The 25,121-nt window shown below is 48.1% G+C and overlaps 1 protein-coding gene across 5 annotated transcripts in view; it reads right to left on the reverse strand.

The window, feature by feature from the left end:
• Positions 1–19,668: 19,668 nt before the first annotated feature.
• The window catches only part of Mtmr3 (myotubularin related protein 3), a 125,326-nt gene continuing 119,873 nt past the window's right edge, over positions 19,669–25,121 (reverse strand). For 2 of the 5 annotated variants that reach the window (XM_052736360.1, XM_052736362.1), the window contains 4 exons: positions 24,705–24,815; positions 24,194–24,282; positions 23,495–23,521; positions 19,669–21,771 (listed from right to left, as the gene is read on the reverse strand). In XM_052736360.1, the coding sequence (XP_052592320.1) occupies positions 21,600–21,771; positions 23,495–23,521; positions 24,194–24,282; positions 24,705–24,815 (399 nt within the window). In that variant the 3' untranslated portion in view covers positions 19,669–21,599. The remainder of the gene's footprint in view (positions 21,772–23,494; positions 23,522–24,193; positions 24,283–24,704; positions 24,816–25,121) is intronic. The other 3 variants (XM_052736363.1, XM_052736361.1, XM_052736364.1) reach the window with 3 other exon arrangements.

A 25,121-nucleotide genomic window follows, 5' to 3' on the forward strand; every position in this document is an offset into this window, starting at 1 on the left:
CAGAGTGTGTCAGTTTTTTTGAGACAAAGTATCACTATGTAACTCTTTGCCACCTGGAATTGACTATGTAGACCAGGTTGGCCTTGAACTCATAGTGAGCTGCCTGTGCCTCCCAAGCACTGGGATTAAAAGTGTGTGCCACCATACAGCCCTATAAGTCAATTTTAAAACTTTAGGTAAAACAAATCGCTGAGGATCCCCAAAAACCTATGTTTTTTTATTTCTGTCTACCAAATTTTAGCACTTTAGAAATTGAAAGAGAAATTTAAAAATGTTAGCTCATTAAAATGTTATTAAATTCATTACATATTTTGTAAATAATGTCTTTATGAGAAATAACTTTATTTTCTTAATAATGATAGTAAAAAGCATCCAGCCTCAGTGGCGCATGCCTGTGATCCCAGCATTTGAGAAGCAGAAGTGGAAGGTTTGCATTCTAAGCCAGCCTGGGCCAGTCGCCAGACTGTCTCCAAAAACAAAAACAAAAACAAAAATATTCATGAGAAAACTGACATTCAGATTTTCCTTGGCGGGAACTTCTTTAAAATTTCTTTAATGTCAGGCTTAAAAGAAGACAGCCGAGTTCAAAACCCTGTGTCTGCATTTAATTTGTTACAGCCTCACATTAACCAGCCTTTGGAAACTCCAGTGTATACCTGAGGGAAAGCAAATGAGAAGACAAATTGCAGGTTAGAATCATTAGGAAAACAGCTTGGACCTCGTGACCTCCGAGTCGATAGAAGCCTGCTGTCTCCCCTGGTGGCGTGCTGACCCCGGGCTCTGACTCACTCCCCTTGGCTGCTTCTGTAGTGCGTGGCTAGAAAAGAAATGAACGGCCTTTTCAGAGTGGAGTTAGCATTCCTAGTACAGTCCAGATTTTCCGCCGGCCCACTCTTCCCTCTGTGACACGTCTTTTCTTCAGCTGGAGATCTATTCCAACCAGCAGGTAGACGGAAGCCAGCACGGCGGCGGCAGAGTCGTCTCAAGGTGACCTCTGTCTCTGCTTTCCTGGGTACGATGATCATCTAGATCTAGAATTAGTATGTTCTTATATGTGTTCGCTATCCAAACATAAATATAAGTGTAGAGAGGTCACTTGTATCCTGTCTCAAACGCTGTCCCCACCACACTCCCGCAGGTACTCAGGATTTCTCAACATTTTTTTTTTCTTAGCTAAAGCCCTGTGAACTATTTTTAAGGATTTTAATTATTTTTATTTGTGTGTCTGTGCGTTTATGTCACACACTGTGCCATCGGTCCCGGGAGCTGAAGTCACGGGGTGTCCTGAGCTACCCAGTGTGGTATTGGGAGCTGAACCGCGGCAGGAGCAGCAGGTCTTTGAACTGCCCACACATCTCTCCAGCCAGCCCTTGAAACTCGTCTTCAGATGACTTGGGAAATCTCTGGACTACTTAGACCGCTAGTTTGCCTCTATCAAAGTCAGGAGCATTCTCCAATTTTTCCCTAAGTGGTAAAAGATACATTAGGGTTTTTTCCTCATAAATTATTTTAAACTGTGAAGCAGGAATGGATCTTCAAACCATGGAACACAATAAAAAAAACCTTTTATTTCCATAATACTTAATCACATCTTCCTAAGGACGACTATATTTAATGGCAAAACTTGGGGGAGAGGAGGAAAAGCAGGCCGCCATTTCTCTTTCCACAGCCGTGCAGCGAGTCAGTGCACTGTGCAGGGCGAGAGGGAAGCTGGGGGTGACTAGAGTCCCGAGGCGGCAGCTTCATCACGTCTGCACTTCAGGTGCCTCAGAGCCTTTCAGAGGCAGGGAAGATCCAAACCATAGTGCTTCATCATACACATCTCCAGGCTTGTAGATAAACTCCATTATCAAGAGAAGGCTCACGTCTCCGGTGAATACCAAGTGGCCCACTTACTGTCACACTAAAGTGGCTTTTTAGTGCTGAGAATCATTCTGGGCACATCTGTGATGTCCTTGTGTAGACCTCTTCCTGTGGAGCACGTGGATGAGAAACGTGCCTCCCAGTTCCGAAGAGTTTGCAACGTTTCTCGCTCGGTTTGATGGAGGACACCATTATGTGTTTTATAGAGGGCTTCAGACTAAGAGATGAGCAGGGTGGGGAGGGCGCTTGTGGAAAGGGAAAATGTGACCTCGGCCTTAAAACACTGGACAGATGCAGATAAGAAGCAAGATCCCACCCTGCTCTACACGGACCCAGGTGTGATTCTGTTGTGCCCAGGTCACAAGACCCCCAAGCAAGACCACCACAGAGCCAATATCCCATGCAAGCACACAGAGGATTTTAATAACAAAACAAGCAAGCTTGGTCAGCCATCCAACATCTGACACAGCGGGTGGAGGAGGAGAACGCCCTGAGCACTCACTTGAAGGGGTTTATATAGGAAAGGTTTACAGGCAGCTTGGGATTGGACGAGGGGGTTAGGGGTGAGGTAGTTCTTTGAAGTTACTGGCTGAACTATAAGCGTGAGGTTACTGATGGCTAACAGGATTCAGGGTATCTGCAGAGACATAAATCTTTTACTCTCTATATCCTGCTTTTGTTGAACCCAGGATATACACATTCAGATTTATTGTTCCAGTCCTACTCTCCTCTAAGGTCAACTTCTGGTCAGTTGAACCCATTACTCCCCATATTTTGTTTTGCCAAGTCCAGGATACATAGATTTATTGTCCCAGCCTTATAAGTTCAACTTCTGGTCACTTCTAAAGCTGCTGGTCAGCAAATACCTTTGGAGGAGGGGAGGGGGAAGCGCCTCTCAAGATGGCTACTGATTTTTCCCTTTCAATTCCATTGTCCTGCGTAAAACCCTAAGGGGTGGGATGTCTTATGCCCACTTTGAGATGATGGTGCCCTGTAGCACAAATCCTAATTGATCTTAATAATAAAAACCAGGAGCCAGATATTGAGGTAAATGCTGAAAGATCAGTAAAGGAGCCAGGCGCTAGAGAGAGTTCTTACGTCTACTGAATCCTCAGCCTGAAAGGGGCCGAGCTCCTGTCTCCACCCAGTCATATCACCTCCTGTTTCCTCCTCCCTAGTGCTGGGATTAAAGGTGTGTGCCACCACTGCCTGGCCTCTACTGGCTAGCTCCACACTCTGATTTCCAGGCAAGGTTTATTTGGTAGAGCACAAACAAAATATCACCACAGTACCCACACAGTAGGTGAGGAATTTAAGCACAGAAAGGGCTTAGGTCCCCAAAGCCAACTAGTGAATGGCAGTGTCTAACTAAAACTCAGTGCAGTGTTCTTAACGCTGCTCCCTTACATTCCTCAGCAGCTATTCTCAGTTTAACTGACTAAGCTAACAACCCAGATGTCTGGCCAGGCTGTGTCCCTTTGCAGAAGGGCCCAGAGGACGACTCCCGCCCCAAAGCTGCCATTTCCTGGCTTGCTGTCCTCCGCATCTCCAAAGTGGTCCACAGACTCCTTGCATGGCACCCCTCTCTGGGCCCTCGGCATCCTCATTTATGCTAAGGACACAGTGAGATTGGTCGCATAGATTCCTATCTCTAGGTCCTTGCCTCAATCATCTCTACAGCCTCTTTTGCATTGTAAAACAGCATATTCAAAGGGTTCTGAGGATTAGGAACTGGTCTTCTTTGGATGACCGTTATTCTGACTATGTCAGGTAGAGCCTGATTGGTATTATCACGGGTTGCAATGGTGTTTGTGGTGGTTTGAGTAGGAATAACCACCAGAGACTCAAGTGTTTGAATGCTTTGCCCATTAGGAGTGGCACTATTAAGGAGGTGTGGCGTTGTTGGAGTGGGTGTGGCCTTGTTGGAGGAAGTGTGTCATTGTGGGGGTGGGCTTTGAGGTTTCATATGCTCAAGCTACGCCCAGTGTGGCACACAGTCTCCTTCTGCTGCCTGCAGATCAAGATGTAGAACTCTCAGCTACCTCCCCAGCACCATGTCTGCCTGCACACCGTCATGTCCCCCATGATGATAATGGACTAAACCTCTAAAACTGTAAACCAGCCCAATTGAATGTTAAGTGTTGCCATGGTCATGGTGTCTCTTCACAGCAGAAGAAACCCTATGACAGTGTTCCTCCTGGGATGGCTGCAAGAGGTTGAAAACTGCCACCAAGTGCTGTCTTCATGGGAATTGGCCGGAACACCAAGGAAAACAGGGATGAGCACTCCTGCCACCTCCAGTCTCAAGGAAAACAGGGATGAGCACTCCTGCCACCTCCAGTCTCAAGGAAAACAGGGATGAGCACTCCTGCCACCTCCAGTCTTCTAGTCTGCCTAGTGCTCCCAGTTTTTAAGACTGATCAAGGAGCCGGCTGGATACAGGGAGTTTTGTGTGGCAAAGCAGAGTGCAGAATGACAGGTCTAGCTTTGTAACAAATGAAGACACCAGTTTTCAGAATTGCATTACAGATGCTCCTCGTCTTACAGTGGGGCTATCTCAGTAAATCTGTTTTAAGTTGAAAATACCCTAAATCAAAGATGCGTTTAATACATGGTTGTTTCCCTTATGAAGCGTGGATGCCTGGGACCTGTATAAAATTCCCAGGAGTGGCTGATTGAGAGTATCATACTCACATCACTAGCCCAGGAAGGGCATAACAGTGGAAAGAGAACAGTTGCTCCTCGGTGGGTATCATTTTCACACCAGCATCCTAAAGCCCAAACTTTCTAAGTCAAACTAATATAAGTTGGGATGGTCTGTATGTTTAATTGAAAGTTCATAACTCCAATATGTAATGATTTTTAAAAAAACAGCAAGAAAAAGACAATCGAAGTTGACTATAGTGGCCCATGCTTGTAATCTCAGCAACTCAGGACACTGAGGCAGGAGGATTACAAGTTCAAGGCTGGCTGAGGCTGCTTAGTGAGACCTGTCTTAAATGAAAAGTTAGAAAAAATAGTGGGGAGTTGGGGATATAGTTCCATGGTAGAGCACTTGTCTAGCCCATGGGAGGCCGTGGGTGTGGTACCCAGAGGCTGTAAGCACTTAAGCCAGTAACCCAGCTGCTCATTATGCATGTAATTGCATATGCCTTTGTTTTTACACACTGGCAGCAAGTAGGTTTGCTGACAGCAGCATCAGCACAAACAGATGGCTAATACACTGTACCGTGATTTTAGGATGACCACAGTATCATTGGGCAACAGGAATTTTTCAATTCCATCATCCATCGTTTCCTGGGACCGCTGACAGATATGCTGTCTGCCATTGCGCAGATTGTCATTATGCAGCACATGACTGTATACAATGATGAGGCTGGGGGCTCCTGTAGAGTAGAAAGCAAGGGAGTACTTGAATAGCAAGACAATGACATCACCAACAGGAAAGCCCATGAAGATGGGTTTCTACAGGGCAGAGGGGCTAACCAAAAGAACACTGTCTTAGTTAGGGTTTCTTTGCTGTGAAGAGACACTATGACCACGGCAACCATTATACAAGAAACATTTATTTGGAGCTGGCTTACAGTTCAGAGGTATAGTCGACTCTCTTCACGGCAGGAAGCATGGTGGCATACAGACATGGTGCTGGAGAGTAGCTGAGAGTTCTACATCTGGATCAGAAAACAGCAGGAGGAGAGAGAGGGAGAGAGAGAGAGAGAGAGAGAGAGAGAGAGAGAGAGAGAGAGAGAGAGAGAGAGAGAGAGAGAGAGAGACTGGGCCTGGCTCAGGCATCCGAAACCCCAAAGCTAAGCCCTAGTGACACACTTCCTCACAAGGCCACATGTCCTAATCCTTTCAAATAATGCCACTCCCTATGAGTCTGTGGGGGGCATTTTCATTCAAACCATCATAAACACCATTGGCAAACATGGACTAATTTGAGCAACCAAAATGAAGCAGGAAGTTAAATTTGTTACTAGAATTAGAAAAGATTATGTGACACAGGAGACTATTAAAGAGATAGTTGTGTGTAAAGACAGTACCATACATCACCTAAAAATGGCAGCGCCAGCATGGACTCACATCAGCCCTGAAATACAATCCAAAGCATCTGTTTCAACTTTAATAAACAATTGTGTAAATCAGTAGAGGAAATGTCAAATCCCCTGTGCAGAACTCCTGATACCGCATGGACAGGGTCTTCTCCTGGGGCATGGTGGCTCTTTTTTCGTAACTCCAGCATTAGGGAGGTGGAGATGGGGGATCTGGTATTCAAGGCCGTTTTGACCTGGATAGTGATTTCCAGGACATAGGTATTATTCTTTTATAACCTCATACATATTACGCGTATTTTAGTTATTTTATACCCATTACTCTTCCCTACCCCCTCAAGGCTCCCCTCACCCCCTCCTTCCCAATAAGCTGCCTCATGTTTTCCTGTGTGTGTGTGTGTGTGTGTGTGTGTGTGTGTGTGTGTGTGTGTCTTGTATAATATTAAAAGGACCAGCCTTAATATTATACTTCCCAGGAGCTCAGGAGAGAAACTACTAACCGCAAGAATTATTTTCGGGAAATGAATCTAAGTATACCAAGCTCTTTGTCCATCTACTTTATTCTTCTGAGATAAAATCCTATCTACACAGCTTCAGTTCTGTTCTGGTGCCTAACTCCTTTCTTGCCTGATTTCTCTCTATATTTATCTACTGCTCCCTCTAGGTTCTATCTTAATTCTCTCGTCTTAACTCTGCCTCATCTAGGTCCTTCTCATCTCATCCTTACCCAGCTAGTACTTCCCCATCTGGCTCTTCCTCATCTTCCATCTTGTACACATGTTCTCTCTGCTCAAAATCTTCCTTATCCCTCTCAGTTCTCCATCCTCAAGTTCTCCACTCCTCTCCATCTCCTTGTACCTCTAAGTCCTCTCAAGTCTCTGAGGTGTTCAGTTATAAATTCAAGTAATAGCGATCCTCTGCCAGAGCACGGTCACCCGGCTTGAATTCTTATGCAGTCATAAAGGTAGGTCAGAATTTTCCTCAGGCAATGACTGTCAGGCTTTCTTTTACAACCCCAAATGGGAGTGGTAAAGGAGGAGGTCAACTGAGTGCTAATGACTGGTCAGTATATCAAAAAGGGGATCTATGTGCTCAGTCTACATTCCGAGAAGTGCTTAGGTAAGACATTAGGGGTCTATTAGTAAGGTTGTATAAGAAAGGAGAGTCTCACCCTAAATTGCACAAGAAATAAAGCTATCCTCCTGACCTAGGAGACAGGTGTTGTTTCTTTCGTTTGGCCTTGGATGCTTGATAGGCATTTTAGATAAATACACTGTTAGGAGTTCTAGGAAGCATGAATAGCATTACAAGAAAATCACTGTAGGAACCAGCTAATATACATACAAAAGCTAAAATATCACCAAGACTTCATTTTTTTTTCGGGGGGAGAGGGAGACGTTTTTTTCGAGACGGGTTCTCTGTGTAGTTTTGGTGCCTGTCCTGGATCTCACTCTGTAGACCAGGCTGGCCTCGAACTCACAGAGATCTGCCTGGCTCTGCCTCCCGAGTGCTGGGATTAAAGGCATATGCCACCACTGTCAGGCTCACCAAGACTTCTTAAACCATGGCTTGACCTTTGGAGAAGTCCTTGACTTTTCCAAGTAGTAGTTTTTGTGATAGTAGCTGAATTCCATTACGTTTTCCTGCAGCTTGCAGCATGTGTGAGTGTGTGTGTGTGTGTGTGTGTGTGTGTGTGTGTGTGTGTGTGTGTGTGTGTGTGTGTCTGTGACTGAGTTTAATTAGGGCTGCTTGCATGAGGGAGAGTTGGAGGTTTTTACCAAGAATGGCACCTTACCAGTGGCTATACCACTGAAGAAAAGGGGCTTCCCCTCCACCAGCCACCATTACTGTGAACAGTTCCTCTGAGAAGGGCGAGTTTCGTATGTCCCTCCTCCATCCACGAGGGAGCGCCAACAACCCCATTTTGTTCAGGTTTTACAGGAAACCACAGCTTCTGTGAGCTCAGAGTGTGATGACTACACCATGTCCAGAAGAGGCAGCCAGTTTCTCAAAACATGGTGTCACCTGGTGGTTTTTCAGGCTGGGGACTGGCCCCAGAGCATGCTGGGGCAAGTGCTCTACCATGAGCTTGCCCAGTCCCTCCCTGTCCCTTTTGACACCGTCATCTCCTGATCTTCCTTCTCTTTCTCTGTCCCCTTTACCAGGTTGGTTTTTGCAGGTACTTCAAACTTTCCTGACAAAGTAAAACTGGCAATGGGCAGGTTAAAGGAAAGAGGCCATATGTACATATTTATTTGATCAGTTTCACATGAAGGCTTCAGATGACCTGAATACCCAGGGTGAAGGCTCCATTTTTCTGCTTAGGTTCTCTAAGACATGGGCAGCCATGTAGAACTGTGACTGGACAGCATATTTGTGAGCTGGTAGAAGCAGACTGTGAGCTAGGCGGTGGTGGCGCACGCCTTTAAACCCAGCACTCAGGAGGCAGAAGCAGGCAGAGCTCTGTGAGTTCAAGACCAGCCTGGTCTATAGAGCGAGTTCCAGGACAGGCTCCAAAGCTACCCAGAGAAACCCTGTCTCGAAAAAACAAACAAACAAACAAAGCAGACTGTGGACAGGGGCCATAACTAGGTCTTCTATCTGGTTCTTCTTGACCACCCAGCTTCAGTGTGTCTGCTCCAGGGTATGAGGCAGCACCCTTTGTACCACCTATATAGCCAAACACCACAGGAACACCTTTGCAGCCAGTTCTTAGCAAGGCGGGGCGATTAGAAGATGGCTTTAGTTTTAAGGTAGACTTTGGGGCAAAAAGGTTCTGATTTCTATCCTGCCTGGAGGAAGAGTGACTTCCGTTCCTATGGCTTGCCTAGGGGAGGGAGACACGAGGCAGGTGGAAGGGAACTTTGCTTCTGAGGCCACATATCATTTTCTGAGTTTGCAGTCCCTCCTTCTGTCCTTTATATGTAGCTTTGAGATTGCCTCTGCTCATTGACTCTCTGGGCAGGCTCCCTCCCATTTACTCTCAGCCTCGACCCTGTTCCCCTTTACTCCAGACCTTTCTCAGAGAGCCATCTGGAAAGAGTCTTCTTAGAAATGAGCTCCCTAGGGCTGGTGAGGTTTCTCTGCTGGTAAAGGCACTTGCACCTGAGTTTGATTCCTAGGACCCAGTACCCATATTATGGATGGAGAGAAATGATCACATGGTGCCCCTCCCCCCCCTTTTTTTTCAAGACAGGGTTTCTCTGTGTAGCCCTGGCTGTCCTAGAACTCACTTTGTAGACCAGGCTGGCCTCAAACTCAGAGATCTGCCTGCCTCTGCTTTCCCAGTGCTGGGATTAAAGATGTGCAGCTAAACACACACCGCCTGGTTCACATGCTGTCTTATGCTGTGGGGCACATATACATTCTTGTTCTCTCTCTGTCTCTCTCTACCTCTCCAGCACATCTCTACCCTAGGAAGCTAACCCCTGTGTTAGCCAGTATGCAGGACAGCCTCGCCCTCTCTGTTGCCCAAACACTTCATAGGATCCCCTGTGAGTGCCCAGTGCCCCTGGAAGCTGTGTGTGGAGCACTCCTCTGTGTGGAGCACTCTTCATACTGCTCTGGGTAGCCCTTTCTATACTGCATGCTGCTCTGTTCAGACAAGCTCATCTGCCCCAGCTCAGATGCCCTTTTGCTCTGTGGCTTGAAGCATCCACTGCCTAGTTGCCTCCTTTTTCTTTTTCTCTCTCCCTACCCCCTTCTTGTTTTTCTTCTCTTACTGTTTGTTTGTTTGTTTTGACATAAGGTCTCACTCAGCAGCTCAAACTGGCCTGGAACTCATAGTAGCTCTCCTGCCTCAGCCTCCCAAGTGCTGAAATTATAGGTATGAAGCAGCTACCACCTTTGTAATCTCCAAGGAAACCAAAGCTCTGATGGGGCCTCTGAGACCCTGCTCCGGCCTTCACAGCCAGAGACTCCCTGTGGAGGGTTTACCACCTGATGGATGCCGGTGTTCCTGAGAATGTCTGCCTGCTTCTGCTTGGGATCCTCCTGGCCTAGAAAAGGGGTCTCTGGATGCATACAACAGGCAAGTTGTGGGGAGGAGCCTGGAGAAGATGCAGAGGAGAAAAGTTGTGTCTGGTCAGGAACAACCTGGTGTGGGGACTTCGGCCTTTGGGGAAAGTGTTGGAAGGTGAGCTTCAATTTTAGGTGAAATCTAAACTTCAGGGTTCGATTTTGTGGTTGGAGGGAAGTCAACCAATTAAACAACAGCTCAGCAGGAAGAAACAGAATGGACTAAGAGATCTTTAAAAGCCTTCAAAAGTCTGGATTGACAATTGACTGTCTTTGAAAACAGGAAATTGGATATTGGAGTATTTTCTGTATCCTGTGCTGAGCATTTGATACTGAAGTACTTCTGGAGGACAATATTCTTGGCCTCATACTACTTTGCTGAGAATATGCAGGACTGTGACATTAAGGGTTTATAATATATCTGCATTTTCTTAACAGGAAATATTTTTAAGGTTTTTTTGGGGGGGTGTTAATTTCCTTTTGGGAGGGTGGTTTTGGGATTGAACCATGAGTATTAAACTAGTGCACGGCCACTGAGACACACCCCTAGCCTAGGTTAACTTATAAACAAGGTTTGGTAAGCTGAGCAGGAATCTGCAGCGATTTGGAGCCTGGGAGGCAGATGAGACCAACTTCTTGGGATCCAAGTGTGAGTCCTCCTCAGAAGGATGCTGGGGTCAGGCTGTCAGTCACTTCCACATCATTGGAAGGAGCAGGACCTCAGGTAAGGCACCCCAGTTGCCCAAGTTGGTGAGGCCTTGGTGGAAGCTGGGGCCTCCGGAGCCAGTGCAGGTCTCCTGATCCCCCCCCCCCCCCCACCTACCCCCCGTGCCTTTCAGGAGCTTCAGATCTTATTTAAGCAGCCCTCCTTCACTCCCTGGAACTGAGGGCCAGAGCAACTGAGACGAGCCTCCACTCTAACTGTAAGAAACAATTAGGCACAGCTAATGGCCATAATTTGTTATTGCTACGCTCTGCTCCCAAGGGTTCACTCTAAGTTATTACCCAGGAAGAAACATAAAACTGCGCATAAATCTGTGTATTTCATAGGAACAAAGGAAGCGTTTTTTCCTTGTGTCTCCCTGTGATTAAACTCTGTGGTTCTTCCCAGTTGGAAATGATGCAGCTTCTCACAGATGGGAGGGACTGTCACTCACTGGCTCACACCGTTGCAGACACATGTAAAGAGACAACCACAAAATGTGCACTGGGCCCAGTGCACAATAAACACGTGGGGGCCTCTTGTGACGTACCTTCGGCCTGCAGCACAGACGCACTAAGTCCAGGGTGGGACCCTTCTTGGTGTGGGGGTCCTGACACAGCAGAGGCTGCACCTGTAAAGCCAGAGCTGCTCATGAGAAAGAACAAGGTCTTGCATGTGCTCTTGGCTCCCTGTCTATTGTTGACAACTTCCGTTAGTGGCCTTTGAACCAGGCAGACAGAGTTAAAAATCCCAATTCTGCCATGTGTGATCCAGGCAACCTCTTTGAGACTCCGTTCTTCATCTGAAGTGGGAATAATGTCTGTCTTAGGGGTTGTTGTAAGACGACAAGAGCTGTGCATTATCCCTCCTTCTCTCTCCAGCCCCAGGCCTGAGCATGACTAACTTCCTTAGCGATCACTTGCCCGATTGGCTCTAGTCCCTCGACTGCTCTGTAGCATCTTCCTCACATGTCTTCTCTCAGTGGTCCCTTAGGAGGACAGGGATCCAGGCTTGCCACCCTAATGCACGTCTGACAGAAGCCAGAGCTGCCATTGCTATGTGGCTGGCAACCTCAGATGTAGTCAAAGGTTCTAGTAACTGCCAGGTGACCACATAAACTGTCAACCAGAGGTTGCATTCCTGAAATGTGGAGCTAAGTCCTTCCTTAGGAAATTGGGGGCTGATGACTCATGCCTGTAATGCCAGTATTCTGAAGTAAGTTTAAGGCCAGCCTGGTCTATAAAAAGTTCTAGGCCATCCTGGGCTACAAAGTGATACTTTTTTTAAAAAAAACAAACCACAAACTCCCCCAGAAATCCCACACCTAGGTCAGGTATGGTCACCCACAGCAGACCTGTTAAGAGCCAGAATCTGGCTGCTCCAATCAGAAACACCAAACTTACCAGGGAAGGAATGAAGGGGTGATTCCCTGGTTCACTGACCCAGGGTCATCTGAATACTTAGGCCAAGCTCAAACTGGTAGATGCCTGAGCTGGCCAGTGCTATGTCAACTTGGAACAAGCTAGAGTCATCAGAGGAGGGAGCCTCAACTGAAAAATGCCTTCATTAAGGGCTGTAAACAAACCTGTAGGGCATTTTCTTAATTAGTGATTGATGTGGGAGGGCTCAGCCCATGGGCTGTTTGTCCTGGGTTCTATAGGAAGGCAGGCTGAGCAAACCAGGAGGAGCAAGTCAGTAAGCAGCATTCCTCCATGACCTCTGCATCAGCTCCTGCCTCCAGGTCCCTGCCCTGCTGGAGTTCCTGTCCTGACTTCCTTTGATGATGAACTGTGATTTGGAAGCATAAACTGAATAAACCCTTTCCTCTCCAGGGTTCTTTGGTCATGGTGTTTCATCACAGCAACAGTAACCCCCCATCCCAATGTATACACTAAGGCCTTCTGGAGAAGAGCACCAGTGCCCTGAGAAGTCCAAAGCAGGGCTGTGGAGAGGGGTTCTTTTTGTGAAATACTACTTGTAGCGAGCACATACCCCGGTTACGGGGGAGGAATAATCACTCTTGATTCAGACTTGGTATAACACTCATTTATTCACACAGTAAGATTACAAGCAATATTCATCCTGTCTTCCAAATGGAAGCAGGAGTACCTCTCCGGGTGTACAGGTCCGGACTCACCACGTCTGTTCCTCTGGATCTTGGGTCAGCCTTCCTCAGGTCAGCCACGTCTGCACTGGGGACAGGATCTCACGTCTCTGGCAGAGGAGAGTCGTCTCGCGCGAGGGCCTGACGAGCTCTGTTGGTTGGATCTGAGGCTTCATCTTTTATATTCTTTCCTGGCTAGGTTTCTAGTCTTATCCCTACTTCCACACATAGCTTATAGCTTATCACTACTCCATTTGTGGTTTACTTACATTATTCTATTGCTTATCACTCCTGACCAGGGTTGTTCACCCTAGGCCTTACATGTGTTCCTTACACTACTCATGAAGGAAGGTACATGAGACATGTATACAGAGGCTGATGCATGGTACTAGATGTACTGATGACATTCACCTCCAACTGCAGTACTTGGAGCATCTTCTGCTCTCCAGAGACTCCATCTGCCCCCCACAATCTGCCTATCCTCACTAGACAACTTTGGTCTTGGTGATGTCTGTTGTCTTGTATCCTGTACACAACACTTTTTTCCCTCCTAGTTTCAAATTTCTATTTTTTTTTCCCCTTGAGACAGGGTTTCTCTGTGCAGCTTTGTGCTTTTCCTGGAACTTACTCTGTAGCCCAGGCAGGCCTCGAACTCATAGAGATCTGCCTGCCTCTCCCTCCCGAGTGCTGGGATTAAAGGCGTGCGCCACCACTGCCTGGCTAGTTTCAAATTTCTTAAGGATGGGATTGCACAGTGCATATATCAAACACTCAATATTTTTCAAGACCCACTCATGTAGCCACGGACTTGCCAATGGACAGGTTTGCTGTGTCTGGCTTGTGTATTCTCTGGGCTTTGGTGTGAGGCTGGCATTCCAGATTGCTTACAGAGGCAGGAAGAATTTGGAGGGAAGAACCTGAAGTAGCTTGAGGTCAGAGTACAGTGTGGTGGGAGGGGTTTGCTACAGGAATGCAGAGTGGGCGTGGAGAGGGGGGCAATGAGAACTCACTTGATGGTTGCTTTTTAAGGCTGGAGGGGTGTGCTTCCTCCAAAGCCACAGTTGAAAGTTGGACAAGCCTAAGTATCACTGTGATGCTACCAGGGACCACACCCTATTTCTTTACTCCTTTTGGGGCTCCAGTTCAGCTCTGTGTGCCCAGGAAGACCAGGCAACAGAGTTCACTGCAGAATACTGCCATAGGAGACGGAGGAGACACAAACTGGCCGGCCGGTGCTTCTGCTTTCCCACCAGGGGCATGCTGGTTGGCTGACTTGGTGGTGAGGTTGCCAGTCCTGAAAAAGCTTACTGGCTGTCCCCATATCTCACCTGCACTGGCAAGTGAGGTAGGTCTCTTGTGGAGTCTATCCCACCATTACCAGGAAGCCTGACTTGAGCAATACCTCACTCTAGTATTTCAGCTTGGAGATGGCCAGGAGTCTCTTCTGTCCCTGAGATCTGACAGATGCTCCCCTGCTCTCTACTAAGTATAGTAGATGTTGGTGCCCGGAGTTGGCAGGCTAGTTTCACAGCCACAGAAAGACTCCGACAGGATGCCGTCCTCACACTGTAGACCAACCAGACTTTGCTGAGCATAACCTACTTCCTCAGCAGCCCTACTGAACAGGAGTCCGCACAATCCTCAGATGAGCAATGACAGCAGAGTGCGGTGGTTAAGACACTTTAGGCAATTGAACTAGGCAATTTAGGGGGCCAGACATTAGGTCTCACACATTGGGTCATAGTCCCTGGCTTCCGAGGTTTTATTTATTTATTGTTGTTGTTATGGGTGGTGCCATCCTGGGGTTCTAGTGGACTGGGCTGCTAGTCCCGGGTTCTATAAAAAGGTAATCTGAACAAGCCATGGGAAGCAAGCCAGTAAGCAGCTCCCCACCATGGTGTCCATATCAGCTCCTGCCTCTGGAATCCTGCCCTGTCTGAGTTCCTGTCCTGACGTCCTTCAGTCATGAACAACAATGCTGAAGTGTAAGCCAAATAAACCCTTTCCTCCCCAACTTGCCTTTTGGTCACGGTGTTTCATCACAGCAGTAGAAACCCTAGCTAGGCACCAGGATACACTTACCTCTCGAACCCAGGCAGGCTGTGCATTGGCTGTCCTGCCTTTGGCCTGTAGGTAGCTGTTATAGGTCTGTACCACCAGTAACATTGACACCAGAACACTGCAGCCCATCGGCCCTGCTCTTAGCCCCTCCCCTGCTTTAGACATTTTTACCATGCTAAGGGCGTCTTATAGCACTGCTGCCCCGTCTCAGCTTGCTTCCTGTCTCCTCCTCTGCCCCACCCCACATCTAGATGAAGAAATCAGGAGGCTGGGTGGGGCAGTGGTTGGATACAAGGCTGTGCTGCTTATCTGCTGGGAGGCCTTGATCATGGGGCTTCGCAGCGCTACAGGCTCAGTTGTCTTTCTTTCAGATAAAGATACAACAGTGTCTGCACCGCTGGGTGGACAAGAAATTTGTGGTAAATACTTGCACAGTACTTATCTGTAGTAAACCTTGTCATCTCAACTCACCCTGCTGACACAAGCCATGTTCTGGCCTAAACGTTTAACATCTTTGCTGCCTTTCCTCACTCACTAACCCTGTGCTCTGTGCTCGCACACCTGCGCTCCTGCCCAGACTCACACTGGCCTAATTTGGCTAGTCCAGCTATACAGGTTTCATCCTTTCTCTGAGCTACGTCCCTGCAATCAGCAGAGTGTAGAGGAGCACTAACATTGTCCATTGACAATGACAGCATTCTCCCAGCAACTCTCCTCTTAATTCCTTTCCTGTCCAATGTCTCCACTCACAGCCACCCGCCCCAGCACTGAACATCCATGGCGATGCAGTGAAATATGAGCCGGGGTAAAGTTCCACAAAGCCTGCAGCCTTTCATACCTTAGGCCAAGTGGTTCACCGGGAAATGGGGATCTGAGGGAGCCCCTGAGCTACACAGGGATAACCAATCGGGAGCTTCATGACAGTGATCTGGATATAAAAGTTCAAGGGGTGAAAAGCTGAGGATGCCCATGACGGAATTTCACAAAGATGATCAAACACGAAGTGCTATGTGTAATGTATAATTTCGAGAGAGACACACCTAAAAAGTGTGTTTTGTGCTAACAATCACCCTGGAGTTGTAAATCCATCTTGTTGAAGTATACTTACTTTAACAAAGCCCTCAGGAAATGAGGCCAAAGGATGCAGGTTCCAGTTAGAAGATTCAGAGAGCTGCTAGTAATAAAATGGACTGTTACTGAAAAAAACCACTAAGGTTTTCTCGTTATGAAAAGTGATAGTTAACTCGGTTTAGCATACTACAATGTACATACTTTCCCCCAAACCATGCACATGATAAATAATGCAGTTTTCTGTATGAGCTAAAAATTAAGCTAAGGGCTGGGGACACAGCTCTGTGGCAGAGCACCTGCCCAGCTCATGCCCTAGGCTCCACCTCCAGCACTGCAAAACAAGATTTCTTTTAAAAGGCAATTAAAACAAATTGTCAGTTCAAAATGAGTTTGAGGCGGGGCTGAAGAAATGGCTCAAGTGAAGAGCACTGGCTGCTCTTCCGGAGGACCCAGGTTCAATTCCTGCCCCCACATGGCAGCTCACAACTGTAACTCCAGTTTCAAGAGATCTGATGCCCTTTTCTGGCTTCTGCAGGCACCAGGCACACACACACGGGGCACTGACATACACACAGGTAAGCATTTATACATATTAAATAATAAAGTAAATAAGTTTAGGAAGCCAGAGAGGTGGCTCAGTGGTTTAGAGCATCGATTCTTCCAGAGGACCTAGGTTTGATTCCCAGAACCCACATGGTGGTCACAACTGTTAACTCCAGTCCCAGGAGATTTGAAGCGCTCTTCTGACTAATGCAGGCATTAGGCATGCTTGTGGCACACAGTCATACATGCAGGCAAAACGCTCATACACATAAAATTAAAAGAAAAAAACATAAAAATTAGTTTAGGATACTTTTTATTGATTTTATATGCCTGAGTGTAAGTGTATGCACCATGTTTGTGCAGTGCCCAAGGAGGCCAGAGGAGGGCACTCCATTCCCCTGGGACTGGAGTGACAGGCAGTTGTGAGCCACCATGTGGGTAAGTAGGAACTGAACTGGGTGGGATCCTCCAGTGCTATTAATTGCCATCTCTCCAGCCCCCTAATTCTTGCTTTTAAATATTTTTATCCTTTGAATATTTTATACATGTATACAATGTGTTTTGATCACATTTCCCTCCTTTTCTCTCAACTCCTCCCAGATCCACCTAATTCTCTATCCCCTTCCCAACTCAGGTAACCCTGCTCTTGGAGAAAAGGGCCTCTCCCTCTCCTACCAGCCATCAACTGTCCACAGCTCTCAGCTAGGCTGGAAGTAATAGTTATAGTTCCAAGATAGAATTAGAAATGTTCTTTTTCATATTTTTTTTACATCTATTTTGTATGTTTCTATGTTTATGTGCAAGTGGGTACTCCTGCCAAGCATGCATGTGTACACAGAGTGTTTAGTTTCTCAGTCCACCATGTAGGTTCTGGGGAACCAAACTCAGGTCCAGACTTAACAACAATATCCTTATCAGCTGAGGCATTTTGCTGGTCCCTGCACCATTTTTTTTCTTGTCTTTCTTTTTTGTTTTTTTTGAAACTCTGCTCTCCCTTTTGGTTGACTCTGAGAAGCTTTGCAGGTCCCAGTTCTATTGGATAAGCCTTCCAATATATTTATTTACCTGATTTTTTCATAAAAGGTGATATATTTTTGAGGACAAATAATGCTAAAGACAACATGCCATTTCATGGAACAGTGAGACAGGGATGTACCTGACCCACTAATGAAGCCTGGACAGAGCTTTGGCCTCCGATGACATGTTAAATGAATCACAGGGTATATCTATGGCTGATGGGTGCAAAGTCCCACGGCTGGGGCCTCGGCCAGGGTCTCCAGAATGGGGGAGGGGTAACAGTGTCAGGGTGAAAGGTTAGTGAGAGCTTCAGCAGACAGAGGCTCTTGCCTTCAGCCCAGGTGGGGTCCCAAGGCATGCTCTGATTGGCCAGTCTACCTGACAGGTACAGAATGGGCAAGGTACTGGGGATGCCCTTCTAACCACCCCTCCATCATTCTGTTGGCATCACAGAGCCCGGTATAGCAGTTTGAGCTGCTGGGATTCACTGCTACCTGCCATGGTCAGAACTGCAACCAAGCTTCAGAAACAGACCAAATGGAGACATCTTCCCAGTCCAGGAAAGGCAAGTGGGGCATCCAACCCCAGCATACAACTAGAAGGGCAACTTCTACTTCTGGCCGTTGGGAAGCGTGCAAATTGGCACCAGTGTTGGCCAGTTTACCAGATCCTGCAGGCTGAGGGGCACTGAAGTTAGGAAGTCCTACTGCTTCACTCCATCCAGCTGACGGAGCTGGGTTAGTAGAGGTGTAGTCCCAGGAGGGCAGGGGTGAGGCAGAGGGTAAGCATATGAGGGTACGCACACACCTAATGCATCGGAGGAAGGAGCCTCCAATGAGCCACTAACACAGTCATATGGAAGTGTGGCTCCCATTTTGAAAATCCCTTTTTTGGAGGGTGGAGGCTGGGAACTGAACCTTACCAATGTTAACAAATGCCCCAAGATTGAGCTACTCTCAGCCCGGTAACCTGGTCTTCTAGGAAGCAAGTGTTACAGGAGGCCAGAGAGCTGGAACTCAAGACTCCTGTACCCAGAGAGCAGCTACAGAAGCAGAAACCCCAGCGCAAGTGCACTGTGAGGTTAACAAGGCCATATGGGCTGGGTGACGGCGGCGGCGCACGCCTTTTAACCTCAGTGCTTCAGAGACGAGGCAGGTGGATCTCTATGAGTTCGAGGACAACCTGGTTAATAGAGTGACTTCCAGGACAGCCAAGGATACACAGAGAAACCCTGTCTCCAAGCTGCCAGATGGATGGATGGTCCCTGGGACATGAGCACAGAGTCCAGGGCATCGGGAACCAATGAAGGAAAGGCATGGGACTAGCCTTTTTCTAGGGAAATGAAGGGCAAGACTTGAAGTGGTAAGGTTCCTGATAGAAAAGCTGGTACCAGAGTTTGACAATAAGGCTTTGTGGCACCGTATTTTAAAAGACTGGGCTGACAGAATGGCACAGCTGGTAAAGGTGCTTGTCTCCAAGCCTGACAACTCAATTTTGATCCCCAGATCCCACATGGTATGGTTGAAAGAGAACTGCTACAGATTTTCCTCTGACCACCATTATGTGTGCCATGGCACACACACCACATGCACAGATGTACATACACATAGGCACATAATGAAGAGAGAAATAAATGTAACCACAGCCCAGAGACTGGAAAGATGACTCTGTGGTTAAGTGTGCTCACTGCTCTTCGGTTCCCGGAAAACAAGTAGGTGCTTCAATGGCTGCCTTTCAATCTGAATCTGCTATGTGCCAGGTACCGAAGTGGTTCTGAGAAAGCCTCTGGCATGCAGCAGCTGCGGCTAGGCCCTGCGAACAGTCTCAGACCCGTGCCCTCTCAGTCAGCAGCCTTACAAAGGCTCCAGCTAACACATGTGCCAGCCTGTCTACAAGAGGAGGAGGCAGAGAGACTCAAGAGGCCAGAGGTAGTGTTAACTACCATAGATGTGCAGCTGGTTCTTAGGGTGCCCAAGTGGGAGACCTCATGAACGAAATGATTTTGAGTGCTTGGGCATGTTGGGAAGTCGCTTTGCCGAGGTCTAGAGTTGAAATGTGTCATTTTCCTTTGCCAAAGGTCAAACTCCCAGCTGCTCCTCAAACCACTTCTCCTATGTGTGTGTGTGGGGTGGTGGTGGGGGTGGTGGTGGTGGTGGTGGTGGTGGTGGTGGGGGTGGTAGTAAAAGGACAAAGAGATTAAAATACAGGGCAAAGAATTAGAACTCATTAGCAGATACCACCGTGCGGACACTCAACTTTATTCACTTTATCTATATATTTAACAATTCTAAAGTATTTACTTCTTGCTTTGACAAAAAAATGAAAAATATAGGAGCACTGACTCCTCTTTAGGAGAAAAGGGTTATATGTACAGCTACGGAGTTACGGTTCCTCCTTTACATACAAAGAAAATATTAATAAAAAAGTGCTTCATTGATCAAAAAGGGCTAAGAGCTGCAAGCATTTATTCACACTGTACAACAGACCCAAGAAACCCGTATCATAACCTCTTGGCACCTGTCACTAGGAACTTCACAATCTTCAGTTATGCCATCCTTCCCCCACCCGCACCTCCAGACCACAGCAAGCATGGAGGAAAACTTCACCCTGTTTCACTAGACGAGGCCTCTGCGTGACTTGCTGCTGGAGGAATGAGCAATGCTCTGATACCCTGGGCTTCGGTTCAGCCAACAGTGCTAGGAAAGGCTTCTGGGCTTCTTGCACCCACTCGGGAACATGCAGAACCACCTTCCTGAGACACAGAACACCCATGGCCAGGTAACAGTTTCCAAAGAAGAGGGGCATGGACACAGGCCAGGCTAGAACTGAGGTGTCCCCCCAACCTCACCCAGCCCTCACACTACAATTGCTCTGTTATCTGTTTGCGGCTTTTAGCAGAGCCAAGCATGGCCCCGGGGGTGGGGAAGGCACAAACATAGATGCCAGCAATTCAAAGCACAAACCAGAACTGCCCTCCACCCTTCCCACACCCACCTCCACCACAGATAATTACTGGTTTAAGGCTCTTTTTGGACCACATCAAAGGTCACTGAGGAAAGGTACCCCAAATCTCCTCATGCTATTTTCTAAGAACCCTAAAGTCACCAAGTGACTCTTCACTGGTAGCAAAAGCCAGACATGTGACCACTCAAGACAGCCAGAAGCAGGACAGAGGACTCCTGGGTCCTTCCTTCTGCCCCCAGAAGTAGCAGAAGAGGAGGGCTGATTGTGTGGAGAGCTTTGTAACTGTGGGACTCTGTCCCTCAAGGGGAAGATGCATGATTGGTCTGCTTTAGGAATGGGGGACTTGTGGAACCCTGAGTCTGGATTTCCCTGTGTTGGCCGAGGAAGAGATTGTTTGTGGGACCAGGCCCCAGAGAGAGCTCACAGGTGCCTAGCTCAGTGCAGGCCTTGACCACATCAGCAGGACACTGCATTCTGGCCAGTCTGCACCTTTAGGTGTTTAGGAAGCCAAAGGAGGCAAAGGGAGCCCTACCCAATCTGGTCCAAGTTAAAGATGGAATCCATGTGGGCCAACATGTCAGCCACCCAGTCCCTCAGTAACTCAAAAGAAGCACATACCTCTCTTTTCTAAGTGAGGCCTGTGGGGTGCCTCTATGTGCCCTTCTTCCCAATGCCATCCTGTTCTTATCTATGAGGTGGGATGGCCCTGTCTCTCTCAGGAACAGCACTCTCCAGAAAGGTCCTTCCAGCCTCCCCAGCAGCAAAGGGTTACCAGTCAGCTCTGACACAGCTGTGATGTGAGGAATGGTCACTAATGGTAGGCTGACTTTCTGTCTTGCTGTCTCATTCTTCATTCTGGCTCCTTCCACTGGGAAGCACTGAGCCATCCCCCAGCATGCCTGACAGCAAACAGCTCAGCAGTTATAGGGCCTGGCAACCTCTGGGCTTCCATTTCAAAAAAAAAAAAAAAAAAAGAAGAAGACAACTGGGGACATTTTTCTTTTTAGAAGGCAAAGAGGGAGTGTGGAAAAGGAAGGGAAGATGAAACAAAAATCAATTTACAATCCAGTGGTACATCCCAATCTCTGTACAGGTTGTTCTGTGCCCCCATTCCAAAGTGTATGGGCCTCTCTGACTGCCCAGGCTCTGGATGAGCCTGTTAAAGAACAGCAGCATGGCCTCTGCCACCCCAGGTCACTGAGCTTCAGTTTGAAGTGGCAGCAATAGGCTTATCCAGTTCAAGGTCAATGCTGGAGCTTGTGGGATGGAGGCTGCTATAGCAAGACTTGCACACTCGACTGGGTTCAAACAGCTGCTGGCTAGGAACTGGAACCTTCTGGTTACAACAACTGGAGCAGAATACGTTCCCACAATTCCTTGAGACAAAAAGAAATAAAACAACATTAGTTTCAGCTGTTAGGTTTTCGTGGGGAAAACCAACTTCAGAAAGCAGCATTTGATGTGTGTGGTCTAGAAACATGTTCATTTCTCCGGGCCAGGAAGAAGCCGCGTAGGAAGACAAGTCTACCTAGTGCAGTCATTTTCACTTCAGGCCAAGGGTGACATGTGGCTGCCTCACCACTCTGGCACAAGGCTGTCAATACACAGGAAGATGCTCAGGAGAGCTCTCTGTGGGTAAATGAGCCCAGCACTGAAGCAGCTGCCAGCTCAGTGCTCAGTCCTGACCTGGGGACAAACCCAGTGGCTGCACTGACCTTGGTACTGCCATCTGGGTAGCTTGAGGTCACAGGGAGGCCAACGTCAAAAGGAGTTGGCTTGTGGACCCCTCGAAGAAGAGAAACAACTATGCTGCCCAGCTGGGGATGAAGAACCCTGCCTAATGGCCACTGCCTCAGAGACAAGTTGGATGCAGACTCTTGCCAGCAGCATGCAAAGCTAAAAGCCAAAGCAGCACTGGACACATGCTCAGCGTGAAAGGGAGGTGGGAGGACAGGCCATGGAGAAACATATGCATGTATACATCCCTATTAGAGTGGTCAGTCGGCTATGGCTCACGGCCCTGCCCCATGCATCTCCAGGCTCCCCTCTCCTTGCATCTGTGCAGCACAGGTCTGCACAGCCAGCCAGAGGCCCATCGCACACATACAGGAAGGAAAGGCAACCAACACAGGATGAGTTCTGCCCACCTTACAATCCTACACTTGCTGAGCCCTACAGTACAAACCGACACTCATCAGCTCGGCACAGGAAACTCCAAGGTACCTGACACAGCTCTCCAGAGATGAGAAGAGGAGGTTAATAAGAAAGCTTCCTCTGCGCTAACTTCTCAGCCACGCCCCTCAGAATGCGGACCACACTGGGTAAGGACCACTCGGGCACAGGAGGAGCGGACACTGACGACCACATGAGACAAAGCAACACTGTAGAAGGGAAGGTGTGACACAGGGCAATAGGACAGGGAGCCAGAACACAAGCCCTTCGTTTCTAGAATGTAGGAAGCACTTTACAACTTTCTAAGAGGCATGAGTCAGCAAGAACTTGTGATTCTGAACACTGGAAGAGGAAATCTTCTGAACACCTGTACTCGTTTGGCATACCTGCTGAAGTTCAGCTTTTTAAAAAGCCCGACATGAATTTGATCAATTAAGCTTTTCTATCTGACTTCCTTTTGGAGACCCTGAAAAACCTAAGTGGAGTCATGCGTGCTAATTAATTCTCTGGCAAGATCGGATTTGTTCATTTCTGTCTCTATAAAAACAAAACAAGGAAGTGATGCCATTTGACTTGAAAGTTACTGGTACCATCCTGGCATCAAGGAATGACTGTGCCCTCTCCCCCACAAAAAAGTCCTGAAGCCCACTGGCTTCCCCTGAAAGATCAGCCTTGCAGAAACACCACTTCTCATCAAGAGTGTACCAGCCCAGTGGCCCAGACAGTCCAGAGGGGAGCACAAGGCTGCAGCAGACACGCCCCTGGCAGTCTCTATCAGCTGCTATGGATCCCCATGCCCACCTGCCTGCCTGTGCTCTCCCTTACAGGCTTCAGCCCAATGAGTGCAGAGAAGGGAATGGCAGCATTAGTGTGGAGAAGTTATTGTGGGTGTGCAGACATCACAGACAAGTTGTTGCAAATGCTCACCACGTTTGATCAACACGGTCAGTGTCCCTGAAAGGAGGGGAAAAAGAGCTCAGAGGAGAAGCCATTTGGTCTAGGGATGCAGGGTGGGGGAGACCCATGGTCTTAAGAGTGTCATCTGTCTACAAAGAGATTTTTCCATCACTTCTACATGTGGGCCACTGTACGATTATGAAAAACTTCCTATCAGAACACTAAACATCTACTAGACAGTTACCATCCTTGCCAGGGCAAAGTAGCCTTAGTTACTCACTGCTCAATCTAGAAGAAAGAAGTTAGGAGCAGCAAGGATTGGAGACTGCCCTCAGCTGTGTCTACTACTCCCCAGCCACAGCTGCTCAGCAGCAGCACAGGGATCCGGGAGCAGAAAGAAGTAGGAAAATCAGGCTCCCTGCCCACAGCTAGAAAACTGTTTCTGCTCAAAGTAGCCATGATCAGTTTTATGGTGGAAATAAGAACTGATGATCTGCATGGTAGCTGTTATCTCACCAATCTGAGAAACCAAACAAAGTTATGTCCACATTTCAAAATTGAATATAATATAATTTTGGGAAGAGAGTTCCCAAATGCAGTTCTGGAAGGACCAATTTCAGAGGCACAGAAATGTGACCCCAAGGGCAGCTCACACAGAACACTGCTAGTAAGATCTCCAAGTTCAGACTCCATAGCCCACCCCACCCGAAAAGCCCCCCCCCTGGGCACCTGCAGTGGTGCTTCCTGCTGGCGAGCCAGAAGGCACTGTCACAGGCATAGCAGTGGGCAGCCAGGTGGTCAGGGAGCCAACGGGTCATCTGCAAAATACATGGGACCAGGTTAGTGACAGGAGGTGGGCCAGTCAGCTCCAGTCAGCAGAGTCACACCAGGGGGAGCAAGAGTCCCAAGGACTACATGGGCTCCAGTGACAGCAGCGCAGCAGGCCTGCTGACAACAGCAGTTCAAGGAAGGTGTCCACACTGTTTGCCTCCCGAGACACCATGGCAGCAGTGGCACCTGGGCTGCCATGAGAGCTGGCAGAGGCAATGGAGAGAGGGGGCCAGTTTGCTGAGTGTCCCTGGCTTAGAACTGCTGGATGTGGGTTCTCAGACAGAGATGCAGAGGCTCCAGTCTCCTGGGAGTTTCTTCCTTGGTGAGGGGCACAGGGCAGGGATTGGAGTGGAGAAAAACTGTAGGACACCTGTATGGATGGCACGCAGAGCAGGGGCTGAGCCTGTACCTCAGTGTCCTGTTTATCCACCTGCTCCCAGCTGGCTTCAGAGAAAATCTCTGTGCTGCAGCGAGACAAACAGTTCTGATCCAGATTGCTTTCCGAGTCGGGGATTGAAGTCTGTTGGCAAACAAACACAGCTGAACAGAATGAACCTGTGTCCTCCCAAAGGCAGAAGAGAGCACTGGGGTCTGAGTGCTAAGGTTCCAAATGTGCAGTGACACCAGCCATCCAGACTTGGGCTGACCAGGTGCAGAGAAGGCCGGGCTCAGAAGGCTAATGAACTTTGTGGAGTGACACTGAGTGGAAAAGCGGCCTTAGGGTCCAGGAGCACGTGAAGTGAGCCAGATGGAGAAGGACCGCCCTCTGTGTCAGCTGTTCTGGTGGGCCTGGTGATCTAGTCCAGCACTTAATGAACACAGTGAC

This window comes from Peromyscus californicus, unplaced genomic scaffold (assembly GCF_007827085.1).
Source record: "Peromyscus californicus insignis strain IS unplaced genomic scaffold, ASM782708v3 Scaffold_13__1_contigs__length_99412109, whole genome shotgun sequence".
Lineage (NCBI taxonomy): Eukaryota > Metazoa > Chordata > Mammalia > Rodentia > Cricetidae > Peromyscus > Peromyscus californicus.